This window comes from Scleropages formosus, chromosome 6 (assembly GCF_900964775.1).
Source record: "Scleropages formosus chromosome 6, fSclFor1.1, whole genome shotgun sequence".
Classification (NCBI taxonomy): Eukaryota; Metazoa; Chordata; class Actinopteri; order Osteoglossiformes; family Osteoglossidae; genus Scleropages; species Scleropages formosus.
The window spans coordinates 38,004,521-38,024,989 of record NC_041811.1 but is presented as its reverse complement, the minus strand read 5'-3'; the positions used below and the strand labels follow the sequence as shown (position 1 = coordinate 38,024,989).

At 54.8% G+C, this 20,469-nt stretch overlaps 2 protein-coding genes across 2 annotated transcripts; both read left to right on the top strand.

The window, feature by feature from the left end:
- Positions 1 to 317: 317 nt before the first annotated feature.
- On the top strand, positions 318 to 10,406 carry pigo (phosphatidylinositol glycan anchor biosynthesis, class O). Its single transcript, XM_029253002.1, has 12 exons — positions 318 to 816; positions 984 to 1,462; positions 2,380 to 2,523; positions 2,847 to 2,970; positions 3,138 to 3,297; positions 3,439 to 3,621; positions 4,109 to 5,696; positions 6,024 to 6,227; positions 6,603 to 6,781; positions 6,873 to 6,943; positions 7,294 to 9,838; positions 10,316 to 10,406. The coding sequence occupies exons 2-11, from the start codon at positions 991 to 993 to the stop codon at positions 7,421 to 7,423; spliced, it is 3,255 nt and encodes a 1,084-aa protein (XP_029108835.1). The 5' UTR covers positions 318 to 816; positions 984 to 990; the 3' UTR covers positions 7,424 to 9,838; positions 10,316 to 10,406.
- Positions 10,407 to 10,421: 15 nt separating this feature from the next.
- Positions 10,422 to 18,915, top strand: LOC108930025 (endoplasmic reticulum aminopeptidase 1-like). Its single transcript, XM_029253096.1, has 18 exons — positions 10,422 to 10,885; positions 11,016 to 11,154; positions 11,315 to 11,449; positions 11,579 to 11,699; positions 11,793 to 11,947; positions 12,048 to 12,161; positions 12,478 to 12,609; positions 12,865 to 12,996; positions 13,154 to 13,237; positions 13,672 to 13,829; positions 13,946 to 14,025; positions 14,265 to 14,448; positions 14,678 to 14,834; positions 14,948 to 15,132; positions 16,266 to 16,427; positions 16,907 to 17,047; positions 17,254 to 17,335; positions 18,488 to 18,915. Exons 1-18 carry the CDS (start codon positions 10,422 to 10,424, stop codon positions 18,662 to 18,664), a joined length of 2,802 nt encoding a protein of 933 aa, XP_029108929.1. The 3' UTR covers positions 18,665 to 18,915.
- The last annotated feature ends 1,554 nt before the right edge of the window (positions 18,916 to 20,469 follow it).

Below are 20,469 nucleotides of genomic sequence, written 5' to 3'. Positions count from 1 at the left end.
GGCCAAGAGTCCATGGCATGAGGGGCGAGAGCCGGAGAGGGGTCATCCGACGCCGGTGCGGCGCTTCTTGTATGAGCCTGGTGTCGATGATGGTGGCTTACTATTAGAGCTAAGAGAGAAAGTCCTGCGAAGTGTCACACGTATCAGTAAGAGAAAAAAAGAAACCCTACTTAATTTAGGCACATGATGATCATTTTTAACATGTTCAGCTCATCCTAATGAAAATAATTTAACTAGAAACGGTAAAACAAGGATGTAAGCCCAGTAATCGACGTATGTCATATTTACATTGATTCATTTCTCTGAGACTTTTGACGTTTTGTAGCTTGGTAACTTCCGCGCTCGTCAATTCGCTACACGCTGCGTCTCCATGGCGTTCGGTCAAGAGCAGAGCGAAGGGGGGGTTTGCGACGGACGACGAGGTCGCCAGTACGGAGCCCCGTGGCCGTCTACGATACGGCGCCTAGTGTGCGTCGCACGCCTGGCCGCCAGGGGGCAGCCGCTCCTCGCGTCACCGCCACGGAGGCTGCGGGCCGCTCTCTTTCTTTGTGCGCGTGGCGGCAGGCGCGCGTGCCGCGCTCGCGCATTTCGGCGAAGGAATGGAAGCCGAATGACAGCGAGCCCATGAGGGGAAGCGCTGCGAAGCCGAGCCGCCGCTGTGCCTCGCGTTCAGCTGCTCGTTCGGGGGGAGACCGAGACCGAGACCGAGGACGGAGGAGAAGAAGAAGGACGACACATTGTGTCACACAAGAAAGAAGAAGAAGTGACAAGCCAAGGTCAGCGGAGGGCGGCGTGGACCAGCAGCAGCAGGAGGAGGTGAGACTGACGGACGGCCGAGCCGAGCCGAGCCGAGCCTGGGCGGGGGGCTGTACTACACGTAGCACGTGATCCGATCGTGTGAGCGCGCGCGACGCCGCCGCCGCCGCTGCCGCCGCTGCCCTCCTGAATGCCCGCCGTGTCCCTCCTCCTCCCGCCCCCACCAGGATCATCATGGAGAGGCTCCCTGTGCTGCTCCTGCTCCTGTGGCTCTGCTCCGCCTTCTTCGTGGGGATCCACCTGTTCGTGGGCGGCTTCCTGCTCGTTCGCCTCGAGGTCAACAAGAGCAGCTCCTGCGCCGACGCTCTGCTTCCGGGCGCCGCGCGACCAGACTTCTGCGAGGGCGGGGCGCGCTTCCGGAGGGCGGTGCTGCTCGTCGTCGACGCCCTCAGGCTGGACTTCGCGCGCTTTCGCGGCGGGAACCCGCGGCCCTTCGAGAACAAGCTGCCGGTGCTGCGGGAAGTGACGTCGTCGCAGCCGGAGCACGCGCGCCTCTTCGCGTTCCGCGCGGACCCTCCCACCACGACGATGCAGCGCATCAAGGGCTTCACCACGGGCTCCCTGCCCACCTTCGTGGACGTGGGCAACAACTTTGCGTCGAGTGCCGTGCTCGAGGACAACCTGGTGCGGCAGCTGGCGCGGGCAGGCGAGTGGCCGCCGGGTGGCCGTCGGGACGGAGCTCGACTCGACTCGAACCTCCCGTCCCGGGGTTTCCGGCACACGCCGGGCGCGATGGCGCATCTCTGTTGGCGAGGAGCGTAGAGTCTAGGGACGGGACAGCGGGGAAAGGCAAACGAGCCCAGGCGGGCATAGAGCGAGGGCTCAGGCTTCACCGGGTCACCACGATTTATCCCAGGTGTGACCGTGTAGAGCTTTCCAGAAACTTCCAGAAGGGTGTCCCCGTATTGCACCATTCCCTGCAGTTGACACGCAAATCGAACCGCCATCCGCATGTGGCGGAGGGAACCCGAGGCGTCCAGCACAGCGTTAAAATAGATCATCTCTCTGCCCCGTGCGTGCTAGCCGATGGTCTCTGGGCCACGACGTCATCGACGAAGAAGTTTGGGTTGCGATCGAACAGCAGGAGGGTTGGGGACAAGTCCGATTATTTATATACCCACTTTTTCGGTTAAAGTTTCCTCGGCTCATCGCGTGAGCCCTGGTCCAGTACATTACATATTTCCATTTATTCATTTTGCTGATGCTTTTCTCCAAAGCAACTTATAGTGTTAAGGTTACAGTTATCACAAGCTTGCAGTTATTTACCCATTTGTACAGCTGGGTTATTTTACTGCAGCAATTTGGGGTAAGTCAAGCTACTACAGCCAGAGGGGAGGAATCGAACCTGCAACCTTTGGGTCCAAAGGCAGTAGCACTAACCACTGCACTATCAGCTGTCCCGCAGTGAACCTGTGTTTTACTGCATTCCCACAATTAATGTTTCCTTCGCCACCAGCTAATGCTCACATGAAACGCAAGGTGACTTCATACAGGGGAAAAGAAAAGAACAAGTTGTTTTATCGTACCACATGTCACGTTTGTGCTTGCGTGTGTTTTCTCCAGGAAAGCGTGTGGTCTTCATGGGCGACGACACGTGGGAGAGCCTGTTCCCCAACCAGTTCTACCGCTCTCTGCCCTTCCCCTCCTTCAATGTCAAAGACCTGCACACGGTGGATGACGGCATCCTGAAGCACCTTTACGGCACCAGTTGGTATCATGGCCCTTATTGGCTGCACGCACACACACTCGCGCTCGGTCACAGCGCGTTGGTGGACGTGCGCGTGTGAGGGAGGCTACAGCGCGCCGTTTGCAGAGCAACGCACCCATAGTCCCGTAAATGTCACTGCTCACCATGGCTGCATTTACTGCTCCGGTACATTATTATCCTCGCCCTCAAAGCGTTGTGCTCGGCGCCAAGCCTGCGCTAGCAGTGTGCCCGCAACGCCGGAGAAGTGTGTCGGTGCCGCTCGCCGGCTGTGACTCAAACAGAGCCGCGCTCCACTCCGTCCCGCTCTCTCTCCTCTCCCCAGTGGAAGGTGCCGACTGGGACGTGCTCATCGCCCACTTCCTGGGGGTAGACCACTGCGGGCATCGCTTTGGCCCCGATCACCCAGCCATGGCGGACAAGCTCACCCAGATGGACCAAGTCATAAGGTGAGTAGGAGGAGCTTCCTGTCTCGGCGCCGTGGAGCTCAGCTGCGGTACGGACCGTCTCCTGCCGCGTAGCGCGTCGGCTCTTTAGCTCGCTTTGTTCCATACGCGCACGCGTATGACTTGAAATAGTTTTCTGCCGGTGCTGCATTCCGCCGTCTCCTGTGCAGGTCTGTGATCAGGCGCCTGCAGAACGACACGCTGCTCGTGGTGATGGGCGACCACGGCATGACGGACACTGGCGACCACGGGGGCGAGAGCCTCAAGGAGACAGATGCCGCACTGTTTCTCTACAGCCCCAGCCCCGTGTTTCCCGCTGCTCTGTCCCAGGTGAGTGGGGCGGCTGCTGCCTCACATGCTCTGTTCACCGCTTCGTGTCGCCGTGCGAGAAGAGTGCTCTGTAGAAATGAATCGGGTCGGATCGACTCGAATCCATTGCAACGTACTGCAGCGCTGTCGTTTTTCTGGTAGGCGGAGCCAGAGGTGGTGCCTCAGACAGACCTGGTGCCCACGCTGGCGCTGCTGCTCGGCGTTCCCATCCCGTACAGCAGCATCGGACAGGTGATCCTGCCCCTCTTCCACCAGGAGAGCCGAACGGCAGGAGCGCGGAGCCACCTCAGCCAGCTAGAGGCGCTGTGGATCAACGCCAAGCAGGTGCGTGGTGACTGCGCGAGGCGATCGGTCAGTGTGTTCCAGGTGTGTTACAGGAGTGGCGCAGCGCGCACGGATTTCCCTGGACGTCGCACTGCCAGCACGTTATACACACGGAACGGCTCGCAGTTTTAGTCCTGAGGCAACTTTAGTGAAGCAAACTCAGTGCATTTTTATGGCGTTGTTGTTGAGCAATTTCAAAATGAAGACACTTGTGCAAATGCCGGCTCCGCCCAGGCGCCAACGCTTCTCTGCACCGCTCCTGGTTCTCAGTCATGAAACGATGCTGCCACGGTATCTAGTGGTGCACGTGTGTGAGTTCGAAAGAGCACTGATGCCAGTGCAAGCAGTTAACAACCTCAGTAAAATCATATATATAATGTGTGATAATATACAGAGAACATGGAGGTACTTTCTGCTGGTTGTGATATTTCCAGTTGTTACGTGAAACGTGTGCAAAATAACACTCACATCGTGCCTTCATCCGAAGGTGAACCGCTTCTTGGAGACCTACTCCTACGTGGCGAGAGACATCCCCCGCGAAAGCCTGTCCATGCTGCAGGACAAGTTCGCCTCGCTCTGGAATGAGTACAGCAGCACAGTAAAAGAAGGACGGACCGCTTCCCCGGCGCTGGTCGCTGCCTTGCAGAGCTACCTAACTGCTGTCAGGGAGGTGTGCCAGGCCACATGGGCCAAGTTCCACCCTCTCAAGATGGCCAGCGGTATAGTCATTCTGGCCACTGCCTGCACGCTGTGCTTCGCTGTGTCTGAGGCGTTGGCAGGGGCCGGGGACACCGTTGCGCTGAGGGCCTCGCTGGCGATGGGGGCCTTTGCAGGGGCCGGTGTGGCAGTGGGCCAGCTGGGATCTCTGGGTTACGTGGATGCAGCCTGGTGCCTTGGTGCAGCCATCCTCTCCTCGCAGCTCGCGTTCCTCTGGGGGCTGCGCCGTGGCGAAGGAAGGGCTTTCGCAAGGGGCGGTGACCCTCGTCGCACCTCTGGGGGGAGCCTGTCTCCTCCCGTGTTCTCCGTGCCTCTGCTAGTGCTCGCGCTGCGCTGCGCCTCGCTCCTCTCCGACAGCTACGTGATTGCCGAGGGGCGGGTGGCCACCTTCCTGCTCCTCTCGCTGGGCCTCTACATCCCCCTTCGCCTCAACTGGGAGGGACTCCTCCTGCCTACGAGCCCAGACTGCCAGAAGGCTCCGGGCCTCCTGCCGTCGCCGCCTCTGTCCTCCTCTGCCGTGCGCAGGGAGAGCCTCGTCCTGCTCGCCGGCCTCGGGGTCCTAGTGGCTTCGCTCTACCTCTCACTCTTCTTGCACAACTGCCGTGAGGAACAGGGTGGCTGCAACCCCTCGCCACTCCTCGTGCCGCTGGCGCGCGTGCAGGACAGCGGCCTGCGCAACCTGCGCTACGTTCTCTCCGTGGCCTCCCTGGCTGCCTGCACCTATGCTTTGCGTTGCTGGCTGCGCCACTACGGCAACCTGAATGGCCCGGGAGCGGCTGTGTTCGCGGCCCGCTGGCCCCTGCCCCTGGCCTCCCTCTGCACGGGCCTCTACTGGGCCGTGAGCTCCACCCCCGAGCGGAGTTTCCGCGGGTTTGCCGAGCTCATCGCGCTGGCGCTCGTGGTCCTGCCCCGAGTGGCCTTCGCCTTCCTGGCGCTCGGTGCCACCCTGCTTTGGATGAACCCGCTGACCGTCTTCCTGAAACCGAGACAGGCGCCCAGCCAAGGCAAGGGTCCGGCGCCCCTCCCCCGCTACCGGGCCAGCACGGCGCTGAGTCCCGAAGCCGAGCTGCATCACCTCATCCCCCAGCTGTACCAGCGCATGCGCCGCTCTCTGGAGGACGGGGAGTCGTCGGGGGGCCCCGAAGGTGACGGCCGGCCCGCTGTGGAGGCCTACGGCCTGGGCACGGTCTACTCCGCCCCCGTGGTGCTGCTGAGCGGCCTACTGGGACTGGGCCTGCTTCTGCTGCACTCCGAGGGCATGGCGCTGGCCTTCCTGCTGCTGCTGCTAGAGGGCACCGCGCTGCTGCACCTCCATGCCTCCTCCATGACACTCGCGTCCCTGCAGGGAGCGCACAAGGGTGAGAGAGACCCCCCCCCCCTTGCCCAATGCTTGTTTCTTAGCCCAGCTGAACACACACTCTTAGCTGCCATTTCTATATGTTGTTTCATTTTATAAAATATTTGTATATTGGCACTTGACTGCACGTTATGTACCTTGTTGGGCTTTCTGTAATCAGCTCCTGCCCTGCCTGCTGCTCTGTGGTCATTTACTCCAATTATATCAGTATCTAGCCTGTAGTGCACCGGGAAGAGACGCATACGTGTGTTTTTAAACAGTGTACACAGGCCAGTGTTGGTACACGTATGTGCGTATGCGAGTCCCCTCTCGCTCTCTGTGCCCCCAGGGGACTTCAGCGTGCCCTGGCTCTCTGTGCTCCTCTGGGACCTGGCTGCCACACAGTTCTTTCATGCCACGGGACACCTGCCCACCTTCCCATCTATCCAGTGGGGGGCAGCGTTCGTGGGCTTCCCCCAGGGGCATGTGGGCACCCTGCTGCCTGGGTCCCTGGTCGCCCTCAACACCTTCTCCTCGCACATCCTCTTTGCAGGTATCCCGTTTGACACCTAATGGCTGCATCTGGTGCTACGGCTGTGAAATAGGAGCACTGTTCTGAGCGTCTCTTAACACCCGAAATGGATTCACCATTAAAACTGTGTATTTTTCCTAGAATTGTTGAGTCCAAGAAGTGGTACCTAAAGTACATACAGCGCTTCCTTGGAGACCTGTTTGGAGACTCAGAATTTCAGAATTTACTGCTGCGATGCTTGTATTGCTGCAGTTTTCCAGTGGCCTCAAAAATTCCAGAGATGTTTAAAATCACTCTTAACTCGAATTGTCAGATGAGTTTACAGGACAACCATTAATGACTCGAGAGAGTGTAAAAAAAAAATGGAGATGCCTGCAGTACTTCTCTCTTTGTTAGTGGGATGTCCGCTCCTGCTGTTCTGGCCGCTGGTGTGTGAGGTTCAAGCACCACGACGGGGCTTCGGCGGCTCTGAGCGCAACGCAGTCATGGAGATGAGGCTGAGGGAGAGGCCCCGCGAGTTCTCGACCGCCCTTCTGCAGCTCGCTGCCCGCTGCCTCTGCGTCAAGGGGGCCCAGGTACAGGGGGGTGGGGGGGGGGTCACAGGAACACGTGCACTGGGACCTGCGCAGCCTTATACCGCTGTTTACCTTCTCTCTCCTCTTCTAGGTCCTGGCATCTGCCCTGGCTGCTGCCATACTGAGGAGGCACCTAATGGTGTGGAAGGTCTTTGCTCCCAAGTAAGTGTGACCCACGGAGCCGGTAAGGCTCCCCCTCGCCGCACGGTGCGCAAATGAGTCCGAGACGATCGAGATTTCCCTCAGATCCTTGCAGTCTCCTGGTGGGGGGCGAGGTGGGGCGGGGCACGGCTCTCCTTCTAGCACGTTCTGTGTGTCTGCACTTCAGGTGTCGCACAAATGATCTCGGTACAGTAGTGCCTCGGGCCCGACCCACCTCGAGTTCCGTGTGGTACAAGACCCCCTGCGGAGAGGTGTAGCTGCGTAGACCCTGTGTTTGTGTGAGTGACGCATGTTCTCTTTTTCACTTTGCTGACACTTCCTTGTGTATTCTGTGACCCTTCTTCTTTCAGGCTCATGTTTGAAGCCGCAGGGTTTGTGCTGGCCACCGTGTTCACCCTCGTGGGCTTCGCACTGGTTTTGAGAGTAGACTTTGCAGTAAGTGGTTGGTTCAAGAGGCTCATTCCTGAGCAGTGCAGGTAACCCTCTTCCCACAGTGCACTGCTGCTGCTGCAGCGCTCTGCACATCCGCATGCAGGACCAAGGGACCAAACGGAGTGACTTCAGGGCAGAGCCAGTGAAGCGTGTCCTGAATGGGGGGGACAGGACGGTACCTGATGCTCGCTTTAATGGGAGGAGTGCAGCTGGGAGTTGGGGGAGGGGAGAGGAACACCTGGGTGCTGAAAAGGGCTTCAAGCAGATGCTAAAAAACATGGGTATTATGGGAGACGTTCCACGTAAGATGATGGAGACTGACGGCAGCTCGATGGAGGATAAGTTCTCCTCCAGAGAGCTCAGTGCACAGCCGGGCTCTGACTGTCGGCGTGTCGCATTTGTACCGCTTTGCCTCGACACCTTTAATTTAAGGCCAAAGAGTGTGGTCTCAGTGCTTCACGGCGCTCTCAGTGCTTTGGCGAGGCCAAGCGACAGATGGACACGAATACTGTGAGAACTACGAACTGTTCCAACTAAGCAACAAATGACCTCTCGTGTTCTTCTTAAGTTTTCTGGTGATTGGTTTTTAAGAATCACTTAATATATTGTGCATGTGTAAGGGTCGTGTGCCGTAGCATCTCTGAGCACATTTTTAGCAATAACCATTTCAGGAGTGGGTCACAAACTGATGTTGCTTGGACCTAAGGCATGATACGCATGTGAAGAAAACATGGCTTAAGTATGCACAATACCAGAACATTACATTTGCTGTACTTAATTTGAGATTTCATAGAAATTTGGATAAAGGATTGATTCACATGGGTTTTTTCTGTTGTGAAAAATGAGAAAAATCAAGGTAAAATTTTCTGGGTTTTCTTCTGTGTGGTAGGCATAGGTTAGGGGAAATTTATTTTATTTTTCTTTTTAATCAGCAAGCAGTTTTTTTTTTCCCCCTCTCTTGGGATAAATGTCATAGACAAATGCATGAAGACGGCAAAGCAAGTCCCGAATTTTGCTGTGAGGACTAGAATATCTACTGTGCAATAGAAACACCAGGCTTATTTTGTACTGTAATCCGTTTTGCATTTCCTCTGGACATGTAGTGTAAGAGATGCTTATAGACAAATGCCATGCAGAATAAAGTCCACCGGTGTCTGATCTCATCCTTGGTCACAGGTCTACAAGCAAGTTGGTGGCAGTAGGGGAATATAGGCCATAAACTAAACATGACTAGAATTACTCAAATTTCACCAAAAGGTGTAGATTTTTATAATACTATTTTTCCAATGTGGTTAATTATGAATCTTACTAATCAGATGTTAATCTAAATAAAAGTTTTACTTAAACTGTTGCCCTGTTCTCATTTTCAAAAAGTGATCATGTACACATTGACATTTCTGAGGTCACACGGAAGCTGAGAAGATGCTGCTCAAATACAGTTGGCAGATCTAATACCTGTCATTCAGTTGCTATGCCATTTTCACCAGGCTGCTTTCTGTCATCAGCTGTGTGCTCCAGTTACAGCCAGTCCTCCTCATTGTTTGGGAGTGTTTTACCGCGTCAAAATGATTGCGCTGCACAGTGATCGCAAACAGCCCTTTTCACCTCATCCCAAAGATGCTCAATGTGGTTGAGATCTGGGGACTGCGCAGGCCACTGAAGCAGCGAAAATTTGCTGTCGCGTTGCCAGAACGTCACGAAGGGATGAAATACTTGGTCAGCAGAGATGCTGAGATCCACCTTGCAGTTCAGATGTCTGTATGGGCCCTAGGAAAACATTCCCCCACACTATTACATTTCCGCCACCATCACCCTGGACTGCTGGCACCAAAGAGGATGGCTCCATGGAGTCATGTTGCTTGCACCAAATTCTGATCCTTCCGTCAGCAAGAAGAAGAAAAGTGGACCTGGCTTCATCCGAACAAGAGATGCAACTCCTCAGATTTCCTTGAATCTTGAAAATATTAAAAGCTCTGAGTGTTGTAAACATCAGGCCCTAAATGTGAGAATACAGTAGAGCATTGTGAGGATCTGTGAAACCCCTGTTACTAATGGATGGAGGCCAAACTGACATTTCTTCACTTTACTGTAGCTCCCAGTGGAGCCACCGCTTGGACAAGGACTTCAAAGCAGCTTCTCGCTGTGAGCGCGCGGCGCAGCGGAACAGCTCTGAGGACACCTGGTGGGGCTTCGGGGTACTGCAGCGCTCCCACACTTTCATTTATTACAACAAGCTTAGACATTTTTTCCTCTTCATACAGCTGGGTAATTTACTGGAGCAATTTAGGGTTATCTCTTTGTTCAAGGGACCTAGAGTCGGAGGTGGAACTCGAACCTGTGACTTTGGCTCCAACCAAGCAGCAGCAGCAGTAGTACCCCCCCCCCGGGCCGGCCAGTGGCAGTCCGGGAAGAGGTCGGACGCGGACAACGAATATTCAGAATAAAACTTCGTTTTTCACTCAGGTAATCGAGAGAGCCGTACGAAAACTTTTATTCGGAGCATAGTGTGCAACTTTTTTTTGTCAGTTCCGTTTCGTGCACGTCGAGCCTCACGATCCGGGCGTCGCGGCGGTCTCTCTCGCTCGAGTCAGTCTGTCCCCCCGGGCGCTTCGTCGTCCCGTCATGCACTTCTTCCCGGTGCTCTCTGGCAAAAGTGACTTGTTTTATTTTCGTTTTCTCGGTCGGTGCCGACGAACGAACGAACGAAAGAAACTTGACGGACGCGGCCGCTCGCTCCTCCGTTAACCGTTTCTTCTTGCGCTCGGCGGGTAAATTCCAATAATCCAGCCTCAGGCTCAGAGGAGGAACTTGAGCTGAGGCGATTTTCGGCGGCGTCGCGAAGCAGCGAAAGTAAAAGCCTGGTGCTGGTGGTGGTGGTGGTGGTAGCGGCGGCTGGCTGGGTTTTCACTTTTCTCGCGTCTCTTCCGCCGCCCGCCACAGACAGAGTGAGGAGGGATCTCAACCGACTTCCTCCTCCTCCTCTTCCTCCTCCTTCTTCCCGCCCGAGCCGAGGGAGGGAACCCGCCGCGCGCTCCAGATGCACCAGATGGTTCCGCGCCGCGCGCTCCTGCTGCCGCTGCCGCTGCTGCTCCTGTTCGCGCAGCCGCGGTTCGCCGCCGACACTGCGGCGCGCGCCAGGCTCCCCGAGACGGTGCGGCCGCTGCTCTACGAGCTGCTCGTGCAGCCCAACCTGACGTCACTGAGCTTCCGCGGGACGGTGCGCGTGCAGCTGGAGGTGCTGCAGGACACCGAGGAGATCGTGCTGCACAGCAAGGAGCTGCTCATCTCCAGGGCGGAGCTGCAGCTGGGGCCCCGCGGCCTCCTCCTTCTCCCCCTGCAGGTGCTGGAGCTGCCGGCCCTGGAGCAGGTGGCGCTGGCGCCCGCCGGCGGGGGGGGCCCGCTGGCGCGCGGGGGCGGCTACGTCTTGCACGTGGACTTCGCGGGCAAGCTCTCGGACAGCTTCCACGGCTTTTACAGGAGCACGTACCGCACGCGCGACGGAGAGGAGAGGTAGAAAGAGGGCTCTCGAGCTGCTCTCGAGTCGCCATGCCACTGTCACACGCTCGCTCTCTGACTCGCTCGCACACGCCCTGCCTACGCGGCCGTCCTCACCCGGCTTCCGCTGCCGCCCTCCCTGCAGGGTCGTGGCCGCCACGCACTTCGAACCCACCCACGCCCGCGCCGCCTTTCCCTGCTTCGACGAGCCGGCCTTCAAGGCCAACTTCTCCATCCGCGTACGCAGGGAGCCCCGGCACATGTCCCTGTCCAACATGCCCAAGGTGCGGAACAGGTGTTTGTGTGCGTGCGTGTGTGCGCGCGCGCTTGTCCTCCCGCGTTCCGCTCTGCCGCTTTGAACGCGTGAAGAGCTTTTCCGATCTCGTCGCCCGCGCGGGAAGGAAGGTGTGATGGTGGCTTGAGCTCCTCTTGCTCTACTTCCAGCTGGAGAGCGTCGAGCTGCCGGGGGGACTCTTGGAAGACCGTTTCGATGTCAGCGTCAAGATGAGCACCTACCTGGTGGCTTTCATCGTCTCCGACTTCCTGTCCGTGAGCAGCACAACCCAGCACGGAGTTAAGGTGCTTCAGCCGTGAGCTTCTCCTCCGGCTCCGATGAGGAACCGCTACGTTCGTGAGCCGATGCCGTGTCCAAAGCGAAGAGCTTCGAGTGACGTGCGACTCGGCTGTCGCTGGCTTCCCTCCGTACAGATCTCGGTGTATGCTGCTCCCGAGAAGATCGACCAGACAGAGTTTGCCCTGAAAGCCGCAGTAAAGCTCCTGGACTTCTACGATGACTACTTTGGCATTCCGTACTCGCTTCCCAAACAAGGTGAGCAGCGCGCGTTGTCCGTGTTTTTCTGTCGCTCTGCGTTCGTTTTGGCTTCTTTCTCTTTCGCTGGAACGACGCTGCTTCTTCACGCAGACCTGGCTGCCATTCCTGACTTCCAGTCTGGTGCGATGGAGAACTGGGGCTTGACTACCTACCGGGAGTCGGGACTCCTTTTTGACCCCCAGAAGTCTTCTGCATCCGACAAGCTGTCGATCACCATGGTCATCGCCCATGAGTTGGCCCATCAGGTTTTCAGTCCCCTCGTGAAGAGTTTTTTAAAAAGTGCATTTCTCAGGGTGTTACAGATGCTCCTTGGTGTTATTCGTGCTCCGTGTTTCCCTCTTTCAGTGGTTCGGTAACTTGGTCACCATGCAGTGGTGGAACGACTTGTGGCTGAATGAAGGCTTTGCCAAATTCATGGAGTTTGTGTCCGTCAACATCACGAACCCTGAGCTGGAAGTGGTGAGCCTCGTAACTGGCTGGCATGTTGTCTCCACATTGTCTCTACAGCTGCAATGATGACGCAGTAAATGAGAAACATCTCTTTTGGAGATAATTACGAGTGCTCATCTAAGGGCCTTTCTTTTTAGAACGGTGCAGTAGTTGTAATGTTGAAAATTCTTCGAAACAGAGTGTTGCCCAGGCGAAGGCAAAACGATTCAATGTATTTTTCTGGAGCTCTTCTCGCACAGTGACACAGGGCAAAGAGACAAATAAGCCGATTGACTATTTACTAGAGTAATGAAACACATTTGCTTGAAATGCTCTTATTTTGCAGGAGGACTACTTCCTCAGTAAATGTTTCGAAGCCATGGAGGTGGACGCTTTGAGCTCATCGCACCCAGTGTCCAGCCCCGTCGAGGACCCAGCTGAGATCCGGGAAATATTCGACGACGTGTCCTATGACAAGGTCCAGAAAACACCTCCTTTCAGTTGTGAGCATGTGCCGGTGGTCCTCTTGGCCACTAAGTCCGCCTCGGGGGGAGTAGCTCCACCTGCACCCCACGGGCTCTACTGCTGTCCTCGATCCACAGGAACCTCGCCATGGAGGTGTGGAGGTGTATCGTGTATCTGTTCCCAGGAGCTGTCCAGTGTTGGACGCAGCGCTGCTCCACTCACGGCCAGTGTGTGGCTTCACAGCTCTTTGCTTGGACTTTCCTTCCAGGGAGCTTGTATTCTGAACATGCTGAGGGATTTCCTCACTCCAGAGGTCTTCAAAAGGGGCATCATCCGCTACCTTCGGCGCTACAGCTACCAGAACACGGTGAACGCACAGCTGTGGGAAAGCTTCGCGAGTGTAGGTGCACTCATGGTTCCCACACCGCCTTCTCGTACCCATGAAAGTGTAGCGCAGCACAGAGCCTCGTGCTCCCCTGGGCGATCCCCAGCGGTACGTGTAGCTACTGTACGGACGTGTGCGGCTGTTGAGCTGGTCCTGCTCTCATCGACGTTAGGTCTGTCAGCCGGGCCGTTCTGATGAGGAGAGACTCTCTGGGGACGGATTCTGCTCAAGAAGGAAGGAACGGAGCGGAACCTCGGTGAGTCTCGACCGCAACGTTACGCTTGCTTCAAACGATGATCTTCCAGCGGCAGCGGTTCAGGGAGTGAAACTCAGCTCTGTTCTCCTTGTTTGTGCTTCGTGTTTTAAAATATGTAGAAGAAGGAAGAAGCTTTTAAAACAGGTATATTTAGGACGTTGATTTCTCATTTTCTACGTTATTCAGTATCCGTGCCAGTTTCACTGTAACCACAGAGTGAAAAACGTCTGTCGTAAAGGCCAAAATGTCGAGCCACTCGTCACTCGTATGGCATCAGTGCTCTTGTGATGAAACGTTCAGTAGTTCCTCCTCATCTCTTGTACGCTTCTAAGATTTCATTTCCAGCATTTAATACTGGACTTGCTTGCGTTTACTGGGCGAAGAGGTGAAGTTGCATTGAAAAACACTCATTTCTGGATGTTCTCGGCATACAGAAGTGGTACGCAGAGGACGGCCTGGATGTGCATGAAATGATGGACACTTGGACGCTACAGGAGGGCTTCCCGGTGGTTACTGTGGAGGTCCGAGGGCGCGAGGTGCGACTGAGTCAGGAGAGGTATCTGAAGAACAAGGAGCCGAGCCAGAGCTCCAAGTAAGACCGCGTTGCGTTTTCCGTTTTCGAGGTTTTTCACCGTTTTTCGTTGGCTACGATGACCGTGGTCCACAGCAAGCTGTTGATCGAGTGCTTCTTTTTACTCTCTTTTCCAGGTTCCTGTGGCATATTCCGCTGACTTACATCACCAGCAGGTCCAACACAGTACATCGCTTCCTGCTGAAAACCAGGACAGGTCTGGAGCTCTTTCTCGACCCCGACTTGGGTTCGATGTGTGGACGAGCGTTGGACCGCTCGCTCCAAGTGGCGCGAGAGCCCTATGGGCAGCGGCTGATGGTGTCGAGTAACTTTCATTGGCGACGCAGCGAAATGGACCGCGTTCCTCGCTCTAAAGCTTGTTGATGTTCAGGGGGGCTTTGAGGTTCACTGGTGCATGCGCGCGCGCGCACACACGGTGTGTGTTTTCTCCAACAGATGTGCTGCACCTCCCAGAGGAGGTCGAGTGGGTCAAGTTCAACGTGGACATGAGGGGCTACTACATAGTGCACTACGAGGCAGGCGGCTGGGATGCTCTGGTCTCGCTCCTGCAGCACAACCACACAGCGCTGAGCAGCAACGACCGCACCAGCCTCATCAACAACGTCTTCCAGCTGGTCAGGTGCTTCAGCTCGCGCCTCTGCTCTTAGGGGCTCCTTGAAACACGGCTTTCGGTACGGCGTAAGAGCCGGTGTGACGGCGCACTGCTCCGGCCCTTTGTGAACGCTCTACACTCCGCACTCGTGAAAACAGCGTACTTTTGAGAAGGTCACACTTTCCCGACATGCGTGGCAGCTGCTGAGAAGCTATTCGCTGGAGTTGCGCACATAACGTGTCCTGTTGTGTCTCAGCGTTGACAAGGTGCCCCTGGACCGAGCTCTGGACCTGAGCCTCTACTTGAGCAAGGAGACAGAAATCATGCCTGTAACACAGGGCCTCAGTGAGCTGGTGCCCCTCTACAAGCTCATGGAGAAGAGGGACATGGAGGATGTGGAGAACCAGCTGAAGGTGAGGCTTTCGCACTCCGCGCCTTCGTGGGCTCCTTCGCTCGGCTCTTGGTGCGGAGCGCAGGCGAGGGAACGAGGTGTTTCTCGAGCTCGTCTGCTCTTTCCGTCGTCCAGGCGTACATCGTGAACCTGTTCAGGGAGCTCATAGAGCGCCAGTCCTGGAGCGACGAGGGCTCCGTGTCCCAGCGGATGCTGCGCAGCTACCTGCTGCTCTTCGCCTGCGTGCGCGGACACGCGCCCTGCACGCGCGCTGCCGGGGAGCTCTTCCGGAAGTGGAAGGAGTCCGACGGCACCGTGAGGTCAGCAGCCCGCGCCACGTGCCGCACGTACAGCACTGGGAGAAAATGCCGGAATAACGGCACGCAGTTAATACTCGTTAGACGTAATTACGCTTATAATTGATCCTGTTACGTAACTCGCACCTAATTTCCCAGCAGTTACTGTACATTTTCTCTACACGGCCTGAAGTGTTTCTCCAGAGCTATTTACAGTGTTTTGCTCGTGTACGTACAGCGTACGCTTTGCTGGAGCAGAGCTGGCAGCGCCGTTCAGACCCGCGGCCGTCGCTTTGAGCGGAGTCTCCGTTTCTCACCGTTGCGTTCCCTTCCGTCCCACCTCGTACGCAGAATAACGGAGAAGACGACGTTTCCAGCAGGCAGAGTTCTAGTGTTTACTCTTCCATTCCGTGTTCTGTATTTTATACTAGAAGAGTGATGTCGTACAATTGAAATGATACATTTAATGGAAATGTACGTATGAAATGTGAAAAGTAGAACCGTTTTCTTTGCTGAAATCTATATATTTTTTAAACTCTTTGTACTACAGCTGGTAGCTCAGTGGTTACAGCTCCTGCCTGTGGACCTAAAGGTTCCAGGTTTGATTCTCACATCCAGCTGTTGTACCCTTAAACAAGGTACTTACCCTAAATTACACCAGTAAAATTACCCAGCTGTATGAATGGGTAAAAAACTGTAAGTAACTTAATGCTGCCAGTCAGTTTGGGGAAAAAGCATCAGCTAAATGAAGAAATGTATTGGGCAAAATTTAAACTGAGCCTTTAAGTGAAATTTCGATTGAACTTTTCCCCTTGAATTCGTCACAGTTTCAGAAAACCTGCGCTGCACAATTTGGCCTAATCACATCACATCACATCAGCAAAGGCCAAACGACAAGAGGGAGACGTGTTGTTTCGGGGAGCGGTAAAAGACCCGGGTGCGCAGCGGGCCGCCAGTCACTGCGCTCAAGCAGCGGCTACCAAAGCGCTGTGTGTCTGGGGTGACGGCCTTGAGCCGCGGGCACTGTAGCAGAACGTCCGTCGGCAGAACGGGCTGAAACGGCGCCCTTGGACCGGCGATGCCGGACGGAACTTCCGCCTTGCCGAGCCTCTCTGGCGGAAGATGAATGACCCGCTGACCCCGTTGGTGTCCCGCAGCGTGCCCAGTGACGTGAGCCTGGCGGTGTACTCGGTGGGGGCGCGATCCGAGGAGGGCTGGGACTTCCTCTTGGACAAGTACCGCCGCTCGCTGTATTCCTCAGTGAAGAGCCGCATCAAGACTGCGCTCTGTACCAGTCCGCTGGGCCACAAGCTCCAGTGGTGAGAATCGGCCTCCGCCACGTGGTGTGACTGACAGCACAGCGTAGCGCGGCGTTGTGTGTCTTACTTTGTGTCTCGCCGTGTGTCTCGCCGTGTGTCTCACTGCATCCCACTCTATGTCTCGCTCTTTCTTCTCGGCTCCGAACACAAGTGTCGCTTTCTGATAGAACTTGGCTCCTTCAGTTACAGACTGTGCTTGTCTGAGTCTTGCTGAGGTTTTAGAACCTCGTCAGTAGAAATGCGCGGCGCTGACCGGCTGGAGGACAGTGTGAGAGTCCAGTACGGTAGGATGTCGGGTACGGTAGGGGTCGCTGGAGCTCATTGCAAGCTGGAACTGAACCTGGTCCTAATGCTGCAGTGGGCAAAAGTGCTCCTTTGTTCACGAAAAGTCTAGAGGCTGGACTGCGTGCTCAGTCTGCGCTTCCTGCTCTGTTTTCTACGTGAGATTAAAGCTCTTTGTTCCTCCTCCTCGAACCCAGGATTCTGGAGCAGAGTCTGGAAGGAGAGGTGCTCAAGACTCAGGACCTGCCCTACGTCCTCGTCTCTGTGAGCAGGAACCCCAAGGGCTACAGACGCGCCTGGGACTTCCTGAGGGCCAACTGGGAGCGGCTGCTCAACAAGTGGGTTCCGCTTCTTCTCCTCACTCCTCGTGTTGTCCTGCTAGTCCTGATGGGCGTGACCTGCTGAACACAGCATTTTAACTAGTGTCACGCAGAGGTGTCCACTGCTTTTCCTGAAGATGTCAAAAGAAAGCTTTGAATAGTGACAAACTTAGAAGTGCAGAGTTGGAAAGTGACTCAAGAACTCAATGGCGTTTGGCCTCCAGATTTGACCTGGGCTCTCCGGCCATCGCGCACATGGTGACCGGGGTCACCGGCCAGTTCTCCACGCGGGAAATGCTGGAAGAGGTAAGCGGAACAAGTCTGTACAGGTGGCACAAATGTGTGTTTTCCCTCTTGCGTCGGAGGACATTTGAAAAGGCGGAGCCCACGTGCTCTACATGTCCTGCTTGTGTCACGTAGAGCTGAAGGCGCGGCGCTGCGTTCCCGAAGCCTTTTGTAGAGCGTTTCGGAGGACGGTACTGGAACAAAGTGAAGTACAGCGCACAGGGTGCAGAAGGAGCCCCGACGTTCCGGCGAGTCTTTCCTTCTGTCTGTACCCTGCCCCCCCTCCCCCCGATCGGTGTTTCACTTGCGCTGCAACACCTTTGTGCCCCAAGTCCTCCCAACATAACGCCTTTTTCACAAAGCATCTCTGAAAGAACCGAAAAATTAGCGTATAGCAATATTTCTTCCTGTTTCATTCAAACTGGCGGCAGCAGTAGCTCTAATAATGTAATAATGCAGCGGCGCTGCCACAGTATGTGGAAACACTCGCTGTCTGCACATCTGTGAATTTGTGGGCATTTATGGGGGATCAATGACTCTGTTTTTTTATTCTTCTACAGCTTTTGGCTGCGTGTGCGCGGCCAAGACATCGTTAGTGATGCTGCAAATGGCTATTGGTGCTTGAAATGAGTCTAGAATAGTTATTATGGAACAGTTAGAATAAGAGTTTATTCTTCACCTATGACTGCGAAGCCCCATTTTTTGCACCCTTTACTTCAGTGTCCTAATGGCAATGTGGTCTAATAACGGAGAAGAGTCTGTAATTGTGTTAGCAGCACATCGCAAACAACTTGTTCTCTTAGAGAAAGTAAGTGACTTGTCTCTCCCTGGCTTGCAACGTACTGCCATTCCTAAAGTTCATCCCTGGGTTCAGAAAAGGCCGAAACCAAACAGAGTTTTCGAGAGAGGTCAGTCTGCTGCTATTCAGCGAAATGAAGGTTATTCCATGTGTGAGATCACCAAGAAACGCAAAGTGTCCACATCTGTCGTGAGAGAAGAGGACAAACTGGATCTGACCAGGAGAGAAATGGAAGCGGAAAGTCACGCGTCGGAGCGCGTGGCTGGACAAACGGCCGCCTTCCGGGTCCTCGGCCGCTTGCGTCCTGAAGCGGTACGTGTCCAAGTGCAGCGGCGCTTCCTGACATGAGTTCCCGTCCGCTTGCGTCCTTGCAGGTGCAGCACTTTTTTAGCTCGCTCAGGAAGGAGACCGGAGCAGGACTGCGCTGCCTCCAGCAGGCCTTGGAGAGCATCGAGGAGAACATCCGCTGGATGGATAAGAACCTGCCGCTCCTGAAGGCCTGGTTAGACAAACGCGGGCCCTTCGAGGGCCCCGGAGACCACGGCCTGTGAAACGCAGCTGCGTCCGCGTGCTGTCCCTCCGGGAACCCGACCCGAACACGAAAAGAGCGGGAGAGGCGGCCGAGGGAGCTGCTGGCACAGCGATCACACTTTGTGTGTGTGTGTATTATAACTCTTATGTCCATTGCTGTTGTGGAAAAAACAGGTGTCTTTAAAAAAAAAAAAAAAAAAAATGGACATAAAGAATAGAATGTTGCTTCAAGTGTTACTGTCAGTGGCCTTTATAAAGATTTTATTGTAAACAGATGGACTTTTATGATATTTTGTTATTTTTCATTAAAATATGTCCCTTGAGGGACAGGAGTTCCAGCCATGTCCAATCCTGCCTCAAGCCCTGTGTGCAAGTGCTCCAGGTCATCACAGCTGCGTCTTTATTCAGGGTTGATGGATATAATTAGAAATGCAACTCATCACAAGTACAAGTGATTAATGGAGAGAAACAGTGTGAACATCACTGACCGGCTGAAAAACGGTGACTGGCTCACGCTTCAACTTCTCATTTGCTCTGCTTTCACAAGACTAAAAGGCACCTGGTGGCAAAGCGAGTAGTGCTGTTGTCTCACGGCACCTGCGTGGCGCCAGAGGACGTGGGTTCGATTCCCACTCAGTCGCTGTGGAGTTGTGTGTGGGTTTCCTCTGGGTGCTCTGGTTTCCTCCCACAGTCCAAAGATATGCTGTTCACGTTCCCCCATAGTGTGTGAGTGACACAGAGAGAGAATGTGTGTGTGCCAATGATGCATGGATGAGTGACCCCGTGTAAGTATATCCAGCAGTATAAGGTGTGTGGGCTGATAACGCTACATAGAGTTGATTGAAAGTCGCTTTGGAGAAAACGTCTGCTAAGCAAATGTGAAATATTTGTGGGACTCCGAGGACACTAACCCCTCTCAGTGGGATGAGAGTTGCTGGCGCTCCCAGAAGTTCCCATTTTCAGACGTATTTTCGGTTTCCATTGTGCGTTTTGAATGAAACGTTCCCTCGGAACGATGCGCATGCGTGAACTGCGTCACCCGACCTTTCATGGAAAGCGTGAGCACGGTGCTTAAAGTGAATATTAGTGGACGTGGTCCAAAAGTGGCACGGCCACAAAAGCGCGCCCTCACGGACCGCCCGTCACGTTCAGCAGGCACAGACTCTACTCTTCATGCTCACCTGTTCCGGTCGAGGCTCAGGCGCCGTCGGTGAAGCCGTTTGCGGTTCCACCTTGTGCTCCAAGGGCCCGGCTTTGAATCCTGCTTCTGCTGCAGCTAATTACCCTGAACTGACTGCTGCAGTAAAAATTACCCTGTTATATACAGCATGGAGAAGCACTAACTACGGAAAACGGAGCTGGAGTTGACCTGGCGAAACAATGTACTACAGTTACTATGGTTTTCCAGCTTCTTAGAATTGTGTTATTGTATACTATTGCTTTTTTTTATATTTTTTTTTTAAAAAAAGCACAGAGCTCTTACGCAGTGACAGATAACCCAGCATGTGTATGACAGAAGTGTTTCATTTCTCCCACTTAAAAAAAAGAAAAAATATTAATTCACATTTGATTTGCGTGAGAACTCGAGCGAATTCGGGAACATGTGGAGACCTTTCTGGAAATTACTGGAAAGAACTACATGAGCAAACGTGAGAGAGACCGTAAGCTTGTGACCCTGAGCCCTCGCTCTCTCGCTTTCCCTGCTATCCCGTCTCTCCCTGTGCGTTGCTGGGACCCCGTGCGGAGCATAAAACCAAATAAAAGGAGGGGGGAGAAGAAAAAAAAAAAAACTGTAAAGGCGACACTTCGCTGCTGTCACATGGAG